This window comes from Doryrhamphus excisus, linkage group LG11 (assembly GCF_037039965.1).
Source record: "Doryrhamphus excisus strain RoL-2023G ecotype Guam linkage group LG11, RoL_Dexc_Guam_v1.1, whole genome shotgun sequence".
Classification (NCBI taxonomy): Eukaryota; Metazoa; Chordata; class Actinopteri; order Syngnathiformes; family Syngnathidae; genus Doryrhamphus; species Doryrhamphus excisus.
In genome coordinates, this window is record NC_136367.1 from 14,974,256 (window position 1) to 14,993,285 (window position 19,030).

The 19,030-nt window shown below is 42.0% G+C and overlaps 1 protein-coding gene across 14 annotated transcripts in view; it reads left to right on the forward strand.

Annotated features, from left to right (window-relative positions):
• The window catches only part of LOC131125507 (sickle tail protein), a 44,889-nt gene that overhangs the window by 16,277 nt on the left and 9,582 nt on the right, over positions 1-19,030 (forward strand). For 12 of the 14 annotated variants that reach the window (XR_013629476.1, XR_013629474.1, XR_013629475.1 and 9 more), the window contains 19 exons: positions 189-357; positions 998-1,196; positions 1,384-1,477; positions 5,551-5,827; positions 6,722-6,965; positions 8,104-8,421; positions 8,509-8,613; positions 10,295-10,320; positions 10,450-10,619; positions 10,693-10,868; positions 13,109-13,245; positions 13,752-13,899; positions 13,969-14,266; positions 14,628-14,765; positions 16,984-17,227; positions 17,421-17,498; positions 18,167-18,314; positions 18,399-18,483; positions 18,658-18,801. Coding sequence is in view for 11 of the 14 variants with exons in the window: in XM_078794801.1 (XP_078650927.1) it covers positions 189-357; positions 998-1,196; positions 1,384-1,477; positions 5,551-5,827; positions 6,722-6,965; positions 8,104-8,421; positions 8,509-8,613; positions 10,295-10,320; positions 10,450-10,619; positions 10,693-10,868; positions 13,109-13,245; positions 13,752-13,899; positions 13,969-14,266; positions 14,628-14,765; positions 16,984-17,227; positions 17,421-17,498; positions 18,167-18,314; positions 18,399-18,483; positions 18,658-18,801 (3,198 nt within the window). In the remaining 3 variants the exon portion in view is untranslated. The remainder of the gene's footprint in view (positions 1-188; positions 358-997; positions 1,197-1,383; positions 1,478-5,550; positions 5,828-6,721; positions 6,966-8,103; positions 8,422-8,508; positions 8,614-10,294; positions 10,321-10,449; positions 10,620-10,692; positions 10,869-13,108; positions 13,246-13,751; positions 13,900-13,968; positions 14,267-14,627; positions 14,766-16,983; positions 17,228-17,420; positions 17,499-18,166; positions 18,315-18,398; positions 18,484-18,657; positions 18,802-19,030) is intronic. The other 2 variants (XM_078794805.1, XM_078794798.1) reach the window with 2 other exon arrangements.

The window sequence follows — 19,030 nt, forward strand, 5'->3', positions numbered from 1 at the left end:
CTTTTTAAATCTGTTAAAGCTGTGTTAGATATTAAAACGTTAAATCTGTGTGAATTCAAATGTGTGATATTTTGGAAAAAAAATTACAGTCCGCATAAAAACACATTTTGTCCAATCAAAAGCATGAAAAATATCAATACAGTGATATTTTGGAAGGCTTCATCACTCTTTGCACTTTTCCCATCCAGTTAAGGAGCCCCCGGCCGTCTGAAAGCACCACCCGTGAAGGTGTGTTGGCTGCAGAGAACATGTCTGATGGAGAGTCGCTGACCCTGACAGTTCCTTTCTCCAGGGGTTGTAAAGCTCGATCGAGTCTGCCTGTTGGACGGTCAAGCGGCCAACCAAGAGAGTCACGTGGTAAGTCTAAAAACATTTAAATTAAAAAAAATACATGAACCCTTTTATTTTCTATATCCCTTTCAGGGACATATCAGTATTTTATTAGACAACATTTGACAGATGTTTTTCCATACCAGGAAAGCAGGAAGTGAACAAATGTAACTGATTGTAAAAGTACCAGATGGAGGGGTAGGATTTAATAAGCTTTGCTTCTTCCTACTCCTTTTGGACGTGTGGAACTGGGAATTGATTATGTGATGCACTTAATTGTAATCTGATGAATGTTCAAATCAAATCAAATTAAACCATTAGTATTACCGTTAGTATTACCATTACCATTATCGTTAGTATTACCATTACCATTAGTATTACCATTATCATTAGATTTACCATTAGTATGACCATTACCATTAGAATGACCATTACCATTAGATTTACCATTAGTATGACCATTACCATTTGTATTACCATTAGTATTACCATTTGTATTATCATTACCATTAGTATTAGTATTACCATTGTGTGCTGCATCTATAAATAATAATAATAATGTTATCTTGTTAAGAATCGCTTGAGTATTAAAGACGCAGTGACAGTCAAACTCCGTTATGTACTGAAGCAGTGTTTTTCTTGCATGGTCCTCCTTGCACATGGCCAGGTGTGCTGTATCTGCAGTATGGAGACGAGACAAAGCAGATCCGGATGCCCGCAGAGATCAGCAGTGAGGACGCTCTGCGGGCTCTTTTTGTCGCTGCCTTTCCTCAGCAGCTCACCGCCAAGATGCTTCAGTCGCCCAACATGGCCATTTACATTAAAGACACACGTCGCAACGTTTATTTTGACCTGGACGATGTCAGGTGAGCGGATTCTGATGAGTTGGAACTCATGTCTTTTCTGTCATTACGTAGAGAAGGGTTGAAGGGATGACACTACACTTACTCGGCGTTTGATGGAGTGTTTTGGTATTTGATATCACAAACTGTATAAACTTGGAGTTGGCTCAACTCACACCGACATGTCACAACCTGTCATGTTTACTTTCAGAAACATCACATCCCACTCCTGTCTGAAGGTTTATCATAAAGATCCTTTGCATGTGTTCAACCGCCACGCTCGGCCTGCCACCACAGAGGGAAGGGTGAGTTTCATGTTTCCTTCTCATCAGCCTATTATTAGTCTGAACTTTTTTTTCCCATTTTAGTTGTTGTTTTGTTCATTTCCCAAAGACAGTGGTCCCTCGGCTAACGTTATTAACCGGTTCCAGAAGGTCCGACTCAAACAACAACGAACTCTAACCCAATGAAATTTTCAGTTAGAAAAAAAATTTAAACCCAAGTAATCCTTTCCACACACCCAAAAATGTTTAGACATAACACATTTTTAGACAATAATTTGTTTTACATGCAAAAATAATGCAAAACTAGCAAATGAACAACCGTACTGTATGTTGAAGTGCCAGCTATGAGTAAAAAATTAACCATAAATATAATAAATAATATATAATAATAGTTATAATAAACTGTTGTCTTTGTAGCATTATACCTACATGTAAGCAAATTACAAGCTCATCGATGTCTGGACTTCCTAATTGCCTTTTCCACCACAGTCAGTGGGTGTAACCAAGTTTTTTTAAACACGGGTAGTCCCGCAAAAAACATGTATTGACCACATTTCCACAACCGATGTTGTGCCAATATTGCCTGTATGCCGTAAATGCGGACCTGCGTTACCACGGACGTACGTTTGAGTTCTTACACGGTAAGTCAGGATTCTCCAACCAGTCGCTCATGAGCTACCAGTTGCTCGTACCCACTTTTGAAGTAGCTCTCCAAAGGCTTTATTCGTTTATTATCAACTCCTATACCAACAAAATTAGACATAGACATAAACTTTCTTTATTGTCATTGCACAATAACACAGCAGTGAAATTGCCAACGAAATGCCGTTGCCTGGCTCCTGTGTAATAATAAATAATAATGTGGATAATAAATAGATTACATCAAATATGAACAATGTACAGCGTAAGCAGTAATTTGTACAAATTTAAATAATTTAGAATAAATAACAAAAATTTAAAGTTTTGGTTTTGCGTGTGGGCAGGTAGAGGGGCTTATTTGGCATTGAGCAGTCTGATGGCCAGGGGGGAAGTAGCTGTCTAAACAAGAAAGTGGGGTTCAGCGGTAGTCTGGAAGTCCTTGGGAGTGGGGACCAACCACAGCAGAGTGGGCATGCCCGGAGGCAGGCTGTGGGTGGAAATATGCAAGCAATGCAAGGAAAGACAGCTGGAATAGGTGTAAATTCTAGAAGATCTCGAAAGTTTTCTTCTGGTTGTTATTGTGTGTAGCTGCTCTATAGGAGTCCACAAGTCAATACAAAGGGCCGCAAAATGAACATAATAGGTCCCCTTTAGGAACTGCTGGTTTGTTATGCTAGTGTGCACAATGCTTCATGCAGTGTAAAGCAAGTCGATTGTAGCGCTGATTCTCACGGAATCTGAACAAGTTCACGTTGAAGTTCTTTATTTAGAAAAACGCTGCGTTCGGTTCAGCGTTCTTAGAAAAATGACCGTGTTATCTTAACATACACATTGTAATCTGTCTAATTAGTGGAATGGAATGTCATCTGTTGATGTGTTTATATTATTTCTCTCGCAGAGAATGTGTATATGCAGTGCTAGGCACAAATATCCCGGTGCATTCCCGATATCATTTTATGACTTGTACAAATCTGTGGGGAGTTTTCGAGCGTACAGTCATCTCATACCACTCACTTTCACATCCTCACTATTTTACAGTTTTTTAAACAAATTTATTTAAAACTTCTTATTACGGTTCCTTAGGCTGTAGTCCACCACGTAACACACGCTGTTGTTGTGATGGTGTGGCTTATGCATGTTGTGGAGAAGTGCTGGTCCCGAGTCAGCGTCTAGTCTGCGTTCAGACTAGAGGTCTACACGGAGCGGCTGGCCCCACGGCTGGCCGGACTCCTCGGCTAACGGGGCGGGGCGGGCTGAAGAAATCTCAAGAACATGGCCACGGCTATGGAAAACTAATATAAAAAAATATTGATAGCCTCATTTGTTTCTTGAAAGGTCACCTATATTGTCCATAATCCTTCCTTATATCATCTTTTTCACAAAATTTATACTATCTTGAGCTGAAAAGAGGTAATTTAATTTTTTGCGCTTGTTCGGCCAGCTGCCGTGCCACGGCTGTGGGGCGGGGCGGCCAAGAAAAAGCACAACCTCTAGTTCAGACTGACATCTTTTGTCACCTTGATCAGCTTTTTTTCTGCAACTTAGTGCTACCGACTGCTGAAACAAACTTTATTCTGATAAAAGATTCTAATCTTTCTTTTGGTGTATTACATGTTTGTACAGCCCTAGGACACAATATTCTGTGCGCCTTGAAAAATCTGTCAAATCATTAAAAATGGTCAGTACCAAGAGGGGCCACATTTGAAATGAGATTAAATGAGACAGGGATATTCTTATTCGGCTCTCTGTCATTGTCAATAATAAAGGATGGTCTTATGAATAAGAGTTTATACTTAAATGTTGGCAAAGTTTGATATCGACGTATTCGCCGCTTTGTGCTTAATGTTGAAGTGGATGGGACTGAGCAAGTGCCAAATATAATTCCACTCAGTGATTCAGTGCTGTTAGGTCAAATGTGTACAGTGATGTTTGAGGGCTCGTTAACAAGATGAATGTAAGAAAGCGAGAGAAAAGGCGTGCCATAAGACCGAGCTTTCAGACACGAAACTCCATAACATCTGACATTTAATCAAGTTTCATTTAAGTTCTTCAACAATTTCACTCGTGTGATTTCTCTGCGACCATTCTTTTTTTTTTTTTTTTTTTTGTCCTGTCCAGCTATTAGGGCATAAAGTGTTGTTGATCGAAATGCTCTTACATGCTAAACAGATTTGCTCTGCCAGGGAAAAGTGGAAGATACTCTTCCCCTGTTATATTGGTTTTATTTTACCTTTGTTTGATGTCTTGTTGTTATGCAATTTTGGGACCGAACCGAGCAGGAGGGGATAGAAAAGAAGAGAAAATAAAACAGGTGGGTGGGGGGGGGCAGACAGAGCCCCAGCTGGGATAGGCTCCAGCACCCCCCGCGACCCTCGTGAGGAAAAGCGGTAGAAAATGAATGAATGAATGAAGTCTTGTTATGCAATTTTGGGACTGGACCGAGCAGGAGGGGATAGAAAAGAAGAGAAAATAAAACAGGTGGTGGGGGGGGACAGACAGAGCCCCATCTGGGATAGGTTCCAGCACCCCCGCGACCCTCATGAGGAAAAGTGGTAGAAAATGAATGAATGAATGAATGATGTCTTGTTATGCAATTTTGGGACCGAACCGAGCAGGAGGGGATAGAAAAGAAGAGAAAATAAAACAGGTGGGTGGGGGGGGCAGACAGAGCCCCAGCTGGGTTAGGCTCCAGCACCCCCGCGACCCTCATGAGGAAAAGTGGTAGAAAATGAATGAATGAATGCTGTCTTGTTATGCAATTTTGGGACCGGACCGAGCAGGAGGGGATAGAAAAGGAGAGAAAATAAAACATGTGGGGGGGGGGGGCAGACAGAGCCCCAGCTGGGTTAGGCTCCAGCACCCTCGCGACCCTCATGAGGAAAAGTGGTAGAAAATGAATGAATGAATGAATGAATGAATGCTGTCTTGTTATGCAATTTTGGGACCGGACCAAGCAGGAGGGGATAGAAAAGAAGGAAAAATAAAACAGGGGGGGGCAGACAGAGCCCCTGCTGGGATAGGCTCCAGCACCCCGGAGACCCTTGTGAGGATAAGCGGTAGAAAATGAATGAAATAGGTTGTTTTTCACCTAATCAAAATGTAAGACCACAGACTATAAAAGACAAAATATTCTCAAAATTCTCATTTTCTGCCAGGCAGTCACAAGGTCATGCCCTCCTGATGGCTAAAACTAAGCTTTCAAAATACAAAATACATATTCTAGTAATTGTTCAACTGGTCTTGAGATTTTGATCAGGTCTGTTTACTGTACATGCTTATGTGTGAACATGTACAGTAATTGTCACTGAAAATGTATGAATGGAGAGGGACTGCCACGCACCACCAGAGAAGGGTCAGGCAGAACCAAGACCAACCCCGCAAGATTTCTTAGGGCAGCCTATTACCAGAGAGTTACGATAAAAACACTTCTTATAATATAATTTTGTTTTTGGCAGATATCAAAACAAGTACTATATGGCAGCCACAGTCCGGTCCACACCCTGTCATCGTCCAGTCGTGGCACCCTGCAGTGCTCCATGTCGCCACCTATGGTGCGTTCCATGCCCTCCTCTCCATCCAGGACGGTCTACGGAGGGAGGAGCACACAAGGCCGAGCAGGGGTGATGGATGCCGGCAATGCTACGTTGCTCCGAGACCGGCTCGCTGGCACGGGGCGATCCAGCAGCATATGCAGCAGCAGCGCTATACTCGAGAGGAGAGACGTCAAACCTGGTAAAACTCATTAACTAGAATGCCTCATTCTCAGGGAATTTCTTCCATCACAACCACACTGTTCAGGTTGTCTTAGAACAGGGGTCTCAAACTCAATTTACTTGGGGGCCACTGGAGCTAGGGTCTGGGTGAGACTGGGCCGCATCCGGTTTTCAAAAAAAAAAAAAAACGCATTTATTAAAAACAATTTTTTTTTTTAAATTCTACAAGAAAAGCTCTGATAAAACATTCAACTGTTCTCAAATATCTTACTTTTTATTTTTCTATACAAAATAAGACGAAAAATAAACAAATCAAAAATAAAGAAAATCAATCAATTAGTAATACATAAATAAATATAATAATAATAATAATAAAACGGCAAATAATAAAAACTTAAGAAACCACATATAGTTGGTGTTTAGACAAATTATTTTTTTCAGATTAAAATGAACAAAGCATTATTAGAGCCCTGTAGACATGACAAAACACGACTATAGTCACATTTATACTCTTTTTATTTACAACATATTGCGCAACTGCAGGGTCTTGAGACACATGCTAACTCGCAAACTAGAGTGCCAGCGACCTAAACGGTAGCCTTCAAGTTATTTCCTTTAAACTTAAAAAAGCCAAAAACTTACCACTTCCACACGGATAGGGAGGATAACTATTAACAGTTATTTAACCTTTAACATGAACATTAATCAAACATAATAATTTTTTCTGGGTACATGATACCATACAGCATCCATATCAAACTTGCGCGGGCCGCACTAACATTAAACTTTCATATCAAGGCGGGGGCCTCAAACGAGTGTCCTGCGGGCCACATTTGGCCCGCGGGCCGCATGTTTGAGACCACAGATGTTACCTTTTCATAAATCTAAAATGTCATGTGTGTATCTGCCTTAGATGAAGATGTTGGCAACAGCAAGAGCATGGCCCTGGTGGTCCGCGCGGAAGGAGGACCGTATTACCCAGAATCCTACAGCAGCTTTGCTTCCTACCAGTGTAGCGCTCCTGCATCCCTCGCCACAGACATGGTTGATACTGGTATCACTGGGATTCCTGGGGGCTTACAACAGTACCGCGCTTCCATCAAGCCTCTCGTGGGATACAGGGACGGCATGGACCACCAGACGCAATCTCTGCACAGGTGCGCTACTTACATTTATAGCGTAGCGCTTCAGCGCCAGTTCTAGAAATATGGAAAATATATTGCAATTACAAATAGCGCGAAGTATATTCATGACCATTATGTTTTATATCAATATTGGATATTCAACCTATTACCTAAGTACCCTAGTAGAGGGGTAAAATAAGTGATAAAAAACAGGCCAATGTGGAGTAATTTTAATTTAATTTTGAAGCCACGTAGTATTTGCAAATAGCTCATCAAAAAATGCTGAAGCAAACATTAAAATGTCTTCATTTTGTAACTATGGGCCATTATTTAAAACAATACAGTCAGCATATGTTTTTATTACTTTTCTTCTGTATTATTAGCATATTAGCTCTTCAACTTGCCCACAAATGTTCAGCAAATCCAAAATGTGAGCGAGTGACACCGCTCACTCTGATACAAATATGTTTTTATTTGTGTCAACTCAAAATAAGATGAGTTCTTTTATGATACTGGTTTTAAATTCTAAATGTTTGAGTAAAAAAGCCTATTTAGGAACATTCAGAAAGGATTGTTATTAAAGAATTTCATCAGTGCATGTTTTCTTTCATAAAAATCGGACTTTCTGTAATAAAACAGCAAATAATAAAAACTTAAGAAACCACATATAGTTGGTGGGTAGACAAATTATTTTTTTCAGATTAAAATTAACACAGCATTATTAGAGCCCTGTAGACATGACAAAACACGACTATAGTAACATTTATACTCTTTTTATTTACAACATATTGCACAACTGCAAAGTCTTGAGACACATGCTAACTCGCAAACTAGAGAGCTAGCGACCTAAATGGTAGCCTTCAAGTTATTTCCTAGCCAATAGCCAAAAACTTACCACTTCCACACGGATAGGGAGGATAACTATTAACAGTTATTTAACCTTCAACATGAACATTAATCAAACGTAATAATTTTTTCTGGGTACATGATACCATACAGCATCCATATCAAACTTACGCCACATTTGGCCCGCGGGCCGCATGTTTGAGACCCCTGTCGTAACCTGAGAAGCACCTGTATTTATCTGGAATGTTCTATTTTGAAAATTGGCCTTTTTGCAGATGGAGGGTGACTATCTTGAAAAATATAATCGGATCTGCTTTTCCACCAGACAAAAAGTCAGGAAGTACAGTGACAGCCAACTTCCTCCATTCGGAACCAAAACGCCGCCTCCATCCCCACACCGAGTGAATGAAGTCAAGATGGTTGAGGGACAGATCATTGGAGGGGTGGGCCTTGTGTTGCCTGAGAGAATGTCCCCGATTCGTCGTTCGCAACACCGGGAAAGCAACGGCGCTCCCGTGGAGATAATCAACAGAAGCAGAGGGAGTGGTTCGTCATCGTCCACCTCTTCTGTATTTGTGGACAGCCAACCGACACAATCTGAACATTTGCTTCAGGGTCACATGACTGCCTTCCATACTCAGAGGTCAACTTGTTATTATGTACATTGGACATTTCCTTCAAAGATTTTTATATTTCAATCATGTGCATTTGTATAAATATTGTTTTTCAGTGAGAGAATGAAGGCCATGGAAGAGCAAATTGCCAGTCTGGCAGGGCTGGTCCACCATGCCTTGTCTATGGGAGGAGATCATCCAAGAGTCCAAAGCCTTGTCAGGTCTGTATAGTTTTTGTTTATCCTTCAAAGAACTCACAGAACAATTGTTTTTTAATTATCTGCAAGTAGGCTTAAAACAGTGTCTACTTATTCTACTGCTCCATTTTCTTGGGAGTGAGGTCTCGTCCCTGGTGAAGGAGTTCAAATATCTCTAGATCTTGTTCACAAGGAACATGTTTGATGGATGAATGGATTGAGTAAGACCCTCAAAAAATGCACAATGATGAGCGAATTCAATAAACAATACAAGCAGTTGATGTTTGCTAAATACAAGGATGAAGAGTCTTGAACCAGTCATGATGTGCTATATATATCACTATATTGACACTTACTATGGTACCCATTATGTCATTGGATGCTCATATCACCTCGTACTTCGGTACGAGGTACATTATTAAAAAAAAAACAAAAAAAAACTTAAACTGTATTATGGAAAGCAGGAAGTGAACAAATGTAACAGTTACTGACTGTAAAAGTACCAGATGGAGGTGTAGGATTTAATAAGCTTTGCTTCTTCCTACTCCTTTTGGACATGTGGAACTGGGAACTGATTATGTGATGCATTCAATTGTAATCTGATGCATGTTCAAATGAAATAAAACCATTACAAGTAAGGGAAGAATGAAGTGTGACAGGCAGATCGGTGCAACGTTTGTAATAAGACAGTCGCTGTACCGGACAGTAGTGGTGAAAAGAGTCTCGATTTCCCGGTCAATCTTTGTTCCCACACTCACCTATGGTCAAAAGCTTTGAGTAGTGACCGAAAGAACAAGAGTTGGAAGCGACCAACTGGACTCTCACTAAGAGATGGGGTGAGGAACTTGGTCATCTGGGAGGAGCGGAGTCAGTTGAGGTGGCTCAGGAAGAAGACACAGTGGAAGTCTAAATAGTTTTAGTGTTTGTGGACCAAAAGAATGTTTTTGATTCATGTATGGAAGTGTCTTTGTAACCATGAAATGTCTATCTAAGACATCTAGGGTGACTGTCTTGAAGAAAATAATTAGATGTGGATGAGGCTGTGGAGCAGACCAAGGACAAGCTGAAGGGATTATGTCCCACAGCTGCTCTGGGAACTCCTCGGTGTTCTTCCGGTGGAGCTGGAAGACGTGGCCACTGACTGGGAAGTCTGGAAATGTCTTGTTGGAAATAACCATCCATGTTCATCCGCTTATTCGAGGTTTGAAGGGTAGTAGCCTAAGACGAGAAGCCCAGACCTCCTCTGCCCTCCTCTAGTTCTTCCTGGCGGATGAGAGACATTGTCCTTCTAACATGTTCTGGGTCTTCCTTGAGGAGGTGTCCAGGAGGCCAGATCCCCGACCCGCCTCATCTGGCTCCTCTCAATGCAGAAAAGTAACGGTTCTTCTCAGAGTTTCTCCTGGATGGCAGTGGTCACACCCTATCTACTGTAGGGGATCGCCTCTGCAGGAAACTTTTTTCAGCCGCTTGTACTCGGTCCCTTGACCTTTCGATCACTACTATTAGCTCATGATAGGGTAGGACAGTAAATTTCAGCTCAGCTTGTTGGAAACATAAGCACAGTTTTTTAAAAAAGGTTTCTGCAGAGGAAGAGTTTTTGCCTGCTCAAGGTTTTACAATTAGCCGATGTAACATTAAAACCAAATAAATGTAATTTGTCATGTAAAACAAAAAATATTTGTATTAACTGTATATCTGTTTGCAGCGAGAGTGGTGAGAAAAATCCACCTGGTAAGTTTTTTTTTTTTATATAAAAGGCATACTTATAGTCTGTTATTTAGTCGTATCTTACAAATGAGCAACATTAAATGTGGTATAATATTTAAAGTGTAGTAAGTATTGACTGTCTTTGTTGGTCAGCAGTTCCATCCCAGTCGCAGGTGACCAGTGCTTTAACTGACGGAACGGGTTCCACCTCCTTGGCTCTGCAGGCTCTGCCCATGGATGGCGAGGTGCAGCAGAGCTTGGCGCAAGTCAAGAAAAATGTGTCTGAACTACGACTGCAACTCAATCAGCTCCGACACTTACAGGTAGCTTTTGTTGTGTTACCAAATATTCATTTTGAGCAAGGGCGATTGACCATTATCTTGTCTTTCTTCTCAGGTATCACACCAGCACATGATGAGGTCCATGCTGCGGATGGTTGACCAGGAGCTGGTTTCGTTGATGTCTGATCGCCTGTCTCAGTCTGAGGAGAGAACATGTGGACGAAAAGCTGAGATTGAGGGAGAAAGGCTGCACTACCTTGCCACAGAGGAGAGAATACTGAAACAGCTCAGGTAAAGTTTGGACTGTTCTTCGATTAAATACAGTGGTGTGGAAAAATGTTTGCCCCTTCCTGATTTGCATATTTGTCACACTTAAATGTTTGAAATCATCAAACTAATTTATGTATTAGTCAATGACAACACAACTGCACAAAAACGCAAAAGTTTAATCTTAAAAAGCAAAGGGTTGCAATTGTTTGGATGTTCTGTGGAGTCTTTTCTGACCTCTTTGGTGAGTCGTTGCTGCACTCTTGGGGTGATTTTGGTTGGAAGGTTCACCTCTGCTCCATGTCTTCACCATTTGTGGATAATGGCTCTCACTGTGCTCGGCTGGGGTCCCAATTTTTTACAAATGTCTATTAACCCCAGTAAATGCAATCAGTTTTTCACACAGAAAAACTTCATAATGAAAAGTTTCATTTGAAAAACACATTTTGTCTTCAGTTTTGTTCTCATTTACTAATATTTAAATTTGTTTGGGCGGCCTGGCGGTCGAGTGGTTAGCGCGCAGACCTCACAGCTAGGAGACCAGGGTTCAATTCCACCCTCGGCCATCTGTGTGTGGAGTTTGCATGTTCTCCCCCTGCATGCGTGGGTTTTCTCCGGGTACTCCGGTTTCCTCCCACATTCCAAAAACATGCTAGGATGAATGGTTGTTTGTCTATATGTGCCCTGTGATTGGCTGGCGACCAGTCCAGGGTGTACCCCGCCTCTCGCCCAAAGACAGCTGGGATAGGCTCCAGCACCCCCGCGACCCTCGTGAGGAAAAAGCGGTAGAAAATGAATGAATAAATGAATGAATACATTTGTTTGATGAAACATTGAAGTGGGACCAACATGCAAAAAAAAAAAAAAGGAATCAGGAAGGGAAAAAATACTTTTTCACACCGCTCTGTGTTCATGTCTCACATAAAGATTGTGGCTGATCCACAATTCCAAAAAAAGTCAGTTTAAAAAATATCCAAAGTATAAAATAAGATACTTTTGACCTTTATAAAATGCAGGGTTTTTTGCATTTTGGCTGATTAGTATAATCACACAGACAGTGTGCCTCATCCCATGAGACTGCATCTGAAGTTCATCATCAGTGGCAAAGAAGACACCAATACCGCAACACCCCGGGGAGAAAGAAAATGTGAAGAAACATATTGTTCACAGTCCAGTCAGAGAAATTGAAAGCGATTTGTTCTGATATGACAAGGGTTTCCAGAGAGATCAGGGACTAGAATAATAATTCAGTAGGAGTGACATTTCAGAACCCCAGTTATTTATGAGAAATTGTTGACTATACTATTAATTAATTAGACTATTATGTTGCAGTGATCTCAGGACTTTAACATGCAGATCCTGCACAAGAAGAGACCATCGCATAAGTCGGTGGTTGTGGTTGCGCATCCAGTTCTAAAACACGAGCGGGTAGTCATGACCAAAAGTGAACAGTATTATCAGGTTTTGGCACTAGTACACAAGGAGAGCCCCAAGCTTGGTACAGCTAAGCTGTTTTCCACTCGATAACTCACTTCCTTCTGCATCAATGCTCTTTTAACTGGACTCACCCCGGTACGCATGCTGCTTGATAGGATTCTGGCCTTCGATATCGATATCATTGGATAGGATTGAATTGATAAAACAAACAAACTAACGACCCCAAGTCGTTACAATCATGGATGTTATTTATTTCCCATGGAAAACGTATACACAAAGGGCTGCACGGCGGTCGAGTGGTTAGCGCGCAGACCTCACAGCTTTCCACTTTCTCTGTGTGGAGTTTGCATGTTCTCCCCGTGCGTGTGTGGGTTTTTTCCGGGTACTCCGGTTTCCTCCCACATTCCAAAAACATGCTAGGTTAATTGGCCACTCCAAATTGTCCATAGGTATGAATGTGAGTGTGAATGGTTGTTTGTCTATATGTGCCCTGTGATTGGCTGGCCACCAGTCCAGGGTGTACCCCGCCTCTTGCCCGAAGACAGCTGGGATAGGCTCCAGCACCCCCACATTTGATATTGCATCGCATCTTATTTAAGAGTGTCTTCTCTTCTGGAGTTGAGCAATTTCCCTTTTTGGATCAATAAAGTCCAAGTCTACTTCAAGACGTCTGGTCGGGTTTTACTGAAATCATTTACAATTAAGATAAATTAAGATACTGTAATAGCCTCTAGTTGGGTGATGTCTGTATGAGACGTGGGGGGAAATGGTTTTAAAGTCTGATGCACTTTTTTGTTTACTTACTATATTTTCTCTCTATCTCACAGTGACCTGGAGGATTATGTGAATCACTTGCAAACAAGCACGGTTTCCTTTCCTGGCCAGTTGCCGATCGCTCTGAGAGATGTGGAGGAGGGAGCAGTGAATCTACGCAGGGTTGGAGAGACTTTGGCCGTCCTTAAAGGTCAGTGAACTCATCATCTTTAATTCAAACTACAGACCATGATCTGTGTAGAAATTGCGTGTGAATTCTAAAGAGCGGTTTATCCCACCCTCTAATTCCAACTGCTTGGTAGTTTGTTTGAGTAGTTTAATGAGATTGAGCTTAAGATTGAGTTTAAATAAGTCCAGCATTAGGCTTCCGCAAAGTCTTCAGGCCCATTGAATACTTTTTAGATTATAGATTATGTTTCCCTCTCAGGAAACCACTTTCTATGAATTCTAGCAATTCTGCCAAGATCAGTGGTCAAATAAAAAGAAAAAATCCAAAATAAATGTGAAATTGTGCACCAATGCAATGATTAGTTACCCAGATGCAGAGACGGGAAGTAAAAAGGAGTCTTAAATGGGAGCAAGAGGTGGAAGTGCTATGTTGCCCTTGTTCTAGGGTTCTAGGTTACACGCTAATAATGATATGATCATTTCATGTGTTCTAGTTAAGGATTACTGATGCATATTTGTTTCCTGCAGAAGAGTTTCCAGAACTTCAGGTGAAGATGCGTTCAGTGCTCAGGCTGGAAATGGACGCAGTGCGTTTTTTGAAGGAGGAGCCCCACAAAATGGACTCCATGTTAAAAAGGGTCAAAGCCCTGACTGAAGCTCTCAGCTCTCTCCGCAGGTACTCGTTCATATTTTTTTAATTGTGTATCTACCCGCTAAATCCAACTGATACACCTCTGTTCATTAGATGCGTATCAGAATCCACTCCCCCTGCCAGAGCACCCCAAGCCGTACAAGCAGACCAGGGTCCCCAGATGCCGAAGAGTCCCAATAGCTCCCCAAAACCCCAGCCTCGATCATCAATCAAAGGCCCTCCTCCAATTCCACCCAGCAACTTAACACAGCCTGAACTCAGCTTCACAGGCTCAAGTTCTCCAGTCACGGCACGCAGAGTTAAGACCACGGCAGCCACTGGCATCCACGCCCACCAGCACAGCCCACCACTGACGCCCACCCATGGACGGGACCTACCAACTGTGGCCAAGGTACTGTTAACCTTTTAAAAACCTCCGACCCCCAGTACTATGCCTCACATGGTGCGTTAAAGGACCGCTCAAGAAAGTGAAAAATGTCAACACATGGTAAATGCATTCCTTATTTTCTACATGTATATTTATTGAAAAAGAGTTTCAGTGTGCTGGGGGAGGCCTCATAATAATTTAATATCCAAACAAACAGTTTGGGAACCACAGGCATACAGTAAATCAAATTACAAGGGATGTGTAGTTTCATTACATAAAAAAAATCTCTTACTTATTGCATGTTTGAAATACTTTATGACAAAAGAATAGCATTCATAAGAAGCATCTTGTACTGAAAGATGTTATTTTTATTTTATTTTTGAAGGTGAGTCCTCGCAGTCGAGAGGGCAGCCCTGCCCTGCAGAAGCGTCCCGGTCCTCTCCAGTCCAGTGAACTTCACAGATGGAGTCACACCGTAAACCAAGTCCAAACATCCGTGGAGACTACGGCTAAACTAACCGAGGTGACTTGTATTCAGTGGTGTGTTTCTTCCTTTAATGACAAAGGTATTCTGTGAGAAATGGAGAGTCCATGACAGAATCGTACAGAACAATATCATTGTATCTGTCATCCGAACTAAGAGCCTATCTTTGCAACACCAGTCAAGGACTGGTGTAACCCAGGGGTGTTTATTCATAATACACTTATGTTATATTTCTATATTGCATCCTTTTACATTTCATATACAGTGAAGAAAATAAGTATTTGAACACCCTGCTATTTTGCTATTTCTCCCACTTAGAAATCATGGAGGGGTCTGAAATTTTCATCGTAGGTGCATGTCCACTGTGAGAGAGATAAACTAAAAAGAAAAATCCAGAAATCACAATGCATGATTTTTTAACAATTTATTTGTGTGATACAGCTGCTAATAAGTATTTGAACACCTGTGTATCATCTAGAATTCTGACCCTGAAAGACCTGTTAGTCTGCCCATTAGAAGTCCACCTGCACTCCATGTATCATCCTGAATCAGATGCACCTGTTTGAGGTCGTTAGCTGCATAAAGACACCTGTCCACCCCATACAATCAGTAAGACTTTAACTTGTAACATGGCGAAGACCAAAGAGCTGTCCAAAGACACCAGAGACAAAATTGTACACCTCCACAAGGCTGGAAAGGGCTACGGAGCAATTACCAAGCAGCTTGGTGAAAAAAGGTCCACTGTTGGAGCTATCATTAGAAAATGGAAGAAGCTAAACATGACGGTCAATCTCAATCGGAGTGGAGCCCCATGCAAGATATCACCTCGTGGGGTCTCAATGATTCTAAGAAAGGTGAGGAATCAGCCCAGAACTACACGACAGGACTTGGTCAATGACCTGAAAAGAGCTGGGACCACCGTTTCCAAGGTTACTGTAGGTAATACACTAAGACGTCATGATGTGAAATCATGCATGGCACGAAAGGTTCCCCTGCTTAAACCAGCACATGTCAAGGCCCGTCTTAAGTTTGCATATGACCATTTGGATGATACAGAGGAGTCATGGGAGAAAGTTTTATGGTCAGATGAGACCAAAATAGAACTTTTTGGTCATAATTCCAATAAGCGTGTTTGGAGGAAGAAGAATGAAGAGTACAATCCGAAGAACACCATCCCTACTGTGAAGCATGGGGGTGGTAGCATCATGCTTTGGGGGTGTTTTTCTGCACATGGGACAGGACGAGTGCACTGCATTAAAGAGAGGATGACTGGGGCCGTGTATTGTGAGATTTTGGGGAACAACCTCCTTCCCTCTGTCAGAGCATTGAAGATGGGTCGTGGCTGGGTCTTCCAACACGACAACGACCCGAAGCACACAGCCAGGAAAACCAAGGAGTGGCTCCGTAAGAAGCATATCAAGGTTCTAGCATGGCCCAGCCAGTCTCCAGACCTGAACCCAATCGAAAATCTTTGGAGGGAGCTCAAACTCCGTGTTTCTCAGCGACAGCCCAGAAACCTGACTGATCTAGAGAAGATCTGTGTGGAGGAGTGGGCCAAGATCCCTCCTGCAGTGTGTGCAAACCTGGTGAAAAACTACAGGAAACGTTTGACCTCTGTAATAGCAAACAAAGGCTACTGTACCAAATATTAACATTCATTTTCTCAGGTGTTCAAATACTTATTAGCAGCTGTATCACACAAATAAATTGTTAAAAAATCATGCATTGTGATTTCTGGATTTTTCTTTTTAGTTTATCTCTCTCACAGTGGACATGCACCTACGATGAAAATTTCAGACCCCTCCATGATTTCTAAGTGGGAGAAATAGCAAAATAGCAGGGTGTTCAAATACTTATTTTCTTCACTGTATACTACATTCTCTAGTATGTTTATTGTAATTATTATCAATATAAAACCGTTTACTATCGCAAGACCTCACATCGTTCCCACGTGACGTCAGTGGTATAAAAAAACGTGAGATTTGGATAAAAGAGTTAAATCACTACTTCCGGGTTCGCGAGCATCCATGGCGGCACCTGTTATGGCCAACAGACCAGACCAGATCAAGAAAATTATATGAAAGAAGGAATTAATATGATATTCAACCATGAAACAGCATGATTTAATACTTCATCTATTTATGATAAAAAAAAATGAAATGTGATGTTCAAGCTGCCAATTCAAACCACAGTGGGGCAGGGGAAGGCCTGGAACGTGTTTAGTGATCAGCAATGTTCAACCGTGTGTGTTTGACAGAGTACAGTGAGAGAAACCCCAGAAGGGAGTCTCGAAAGCAGTGTGAGCCGACCCAACCGGGCCTCAAACACCACCAAAGATCGAGACCAAGGCCTTCAGGAGGTCCAGGCCAGTGTGATGAAGTCCATCGTTGACCAGGATCTGTCCCGTAATGGAGTGGGTCGGTCAGATTTGGCTGCCGGGGATGTCAATCCCTCAACTTCCAAGAAAGAAATGGAGAAGCCCTTGGACCTGACACTGCAAGGTAGACTTTGGTCTTGAATACAAATTATTAGCTTACAACATCATACAATAAAGGGGATATTGAGTGCCATGAATTTAAGTCAGTTGTATTTATGCTAACCATATTTATAAGAATAATATGTGGAAAATATGCACATCTACTTAACAAAAATCTGTAGTTTTTTTTTTAATGCTATAACGTTTCCAAAATGCAGCTTCACTGTCTGGAACCCAGGACCACAAACCGGCACAGCAAAGTGATGAAGTGGATTCCTCCCTGCTGAAGCCCCCAGGTACAAGACTCCTCTACTACTAGTTCTAGTGTTTCCCACAGGACCGCAATCTGTCTGTGGTGCTGGGTTGCTAGATGACATCATCATCTAATTTCCATATCTGGCCAGGATGCAAAACTCCGGCCAAAGTGGAGACTTTCAAAACTCAAACTAAAAAGGCGATTATAAAAGCATTCATTACATTTCCTGGGATCCATGGAAGTGTTGATTTTAAAGATAAAAATAAAAATAATAGAAAATTAAATTAAAATTAAAAATAATTTCAAAAATTGTAAAAATGTACTGCCAAATGTATATGTGGCGGTCCAAATTTATTAATGGTGGGATGCAAATAAACATTCATTCATTCATTTTCTACTACTTCACAAGGGTCGTGGGGGGTGCTGGAGCCTATCCCAATTGTCTTGGGGGAGAGGCAGGGTACACCTTGGACTGGTGGCCAGCCAATCACACGGCAGATATAGACAAACAACCATTCACACTCACATTCATACCTGTGGCCAATTAACCTAGCATGTTTCTGGAATGTGGGAGGAAACCGGAATACCCGGAGAAAACCCACGCATGCACGGGGAGAACATGCAAACTCCACACAGAGACGGCTGAGCGTGAAATTGAACTCTGGTCTCCTTACTGTGAGGCCTGAATGCTAACCACTGGGTTTTTAGCTGCAACAGCTACCGTGGATCCGCCACCATCAGCCTCTCCCAGCACCGGACGGAGTCCACGGCCGCAGGTGGAGAAACCTCGACGCTCAAGTGTGGAAAAGAAGCAGAGTCCTGATAGGAGTCAGTTTTCTCCGACTCCGCCAAGAAGGTCTGTTGGTCACTGTGGATTATCATGGTGTCATCCCTCACCTCCAATGTGATTTAGAACATGTGATGACCAATACCTTCTCAGGTCGCACGCTGCAAGCAGCAGTCTTACCAAAGAAAGGAGTGGAGAGGTGACCTTCACCACCAGAAAAGAAGCTGTTGGATCACAGGTGGGTGCAGATGTTCGATATCCACATTCCACATCCACACAATCAAAATTTCCTGGTGTCCAGGCTAGGATTTTCTGCTTTTTGCGTAATTTTCAGCTTCCCTTTGGTTGCTGTCCTTCTGTGCTGACATATAATACAGAAATGATAAACGCATCTACTGTGTTTGATTTGCAGGATGGTGGCGAAAAAGAGCCACCTGTTATTCCTCAACCCAAACCCCCCCGACAACCCCCAGAGGTCAAACCCAAACCCACCAATCTTCCTGCCTCGGAGCACACGGATGATGAGGATGATAAAAGGATTCTGAAAGAACTGCAGGTATGTCTAAAGCCTGACAAGAATGAAGCAAATTATATGTAGCTATAGTTAACTATTTTAAGTTTCAATAATTCAAATGTGGGCTGCACGGCGGACGAGTGGTTAGAGCACAGGCCCGAATTCAATTCCACTCTCGGCCATCTCTGTGTTATTTTGGATGTCTTTACAGCATAAACCAAAAAGAAGGAAATACCAGGACATACACTTAGTGTATAGGTTCCATTATAAC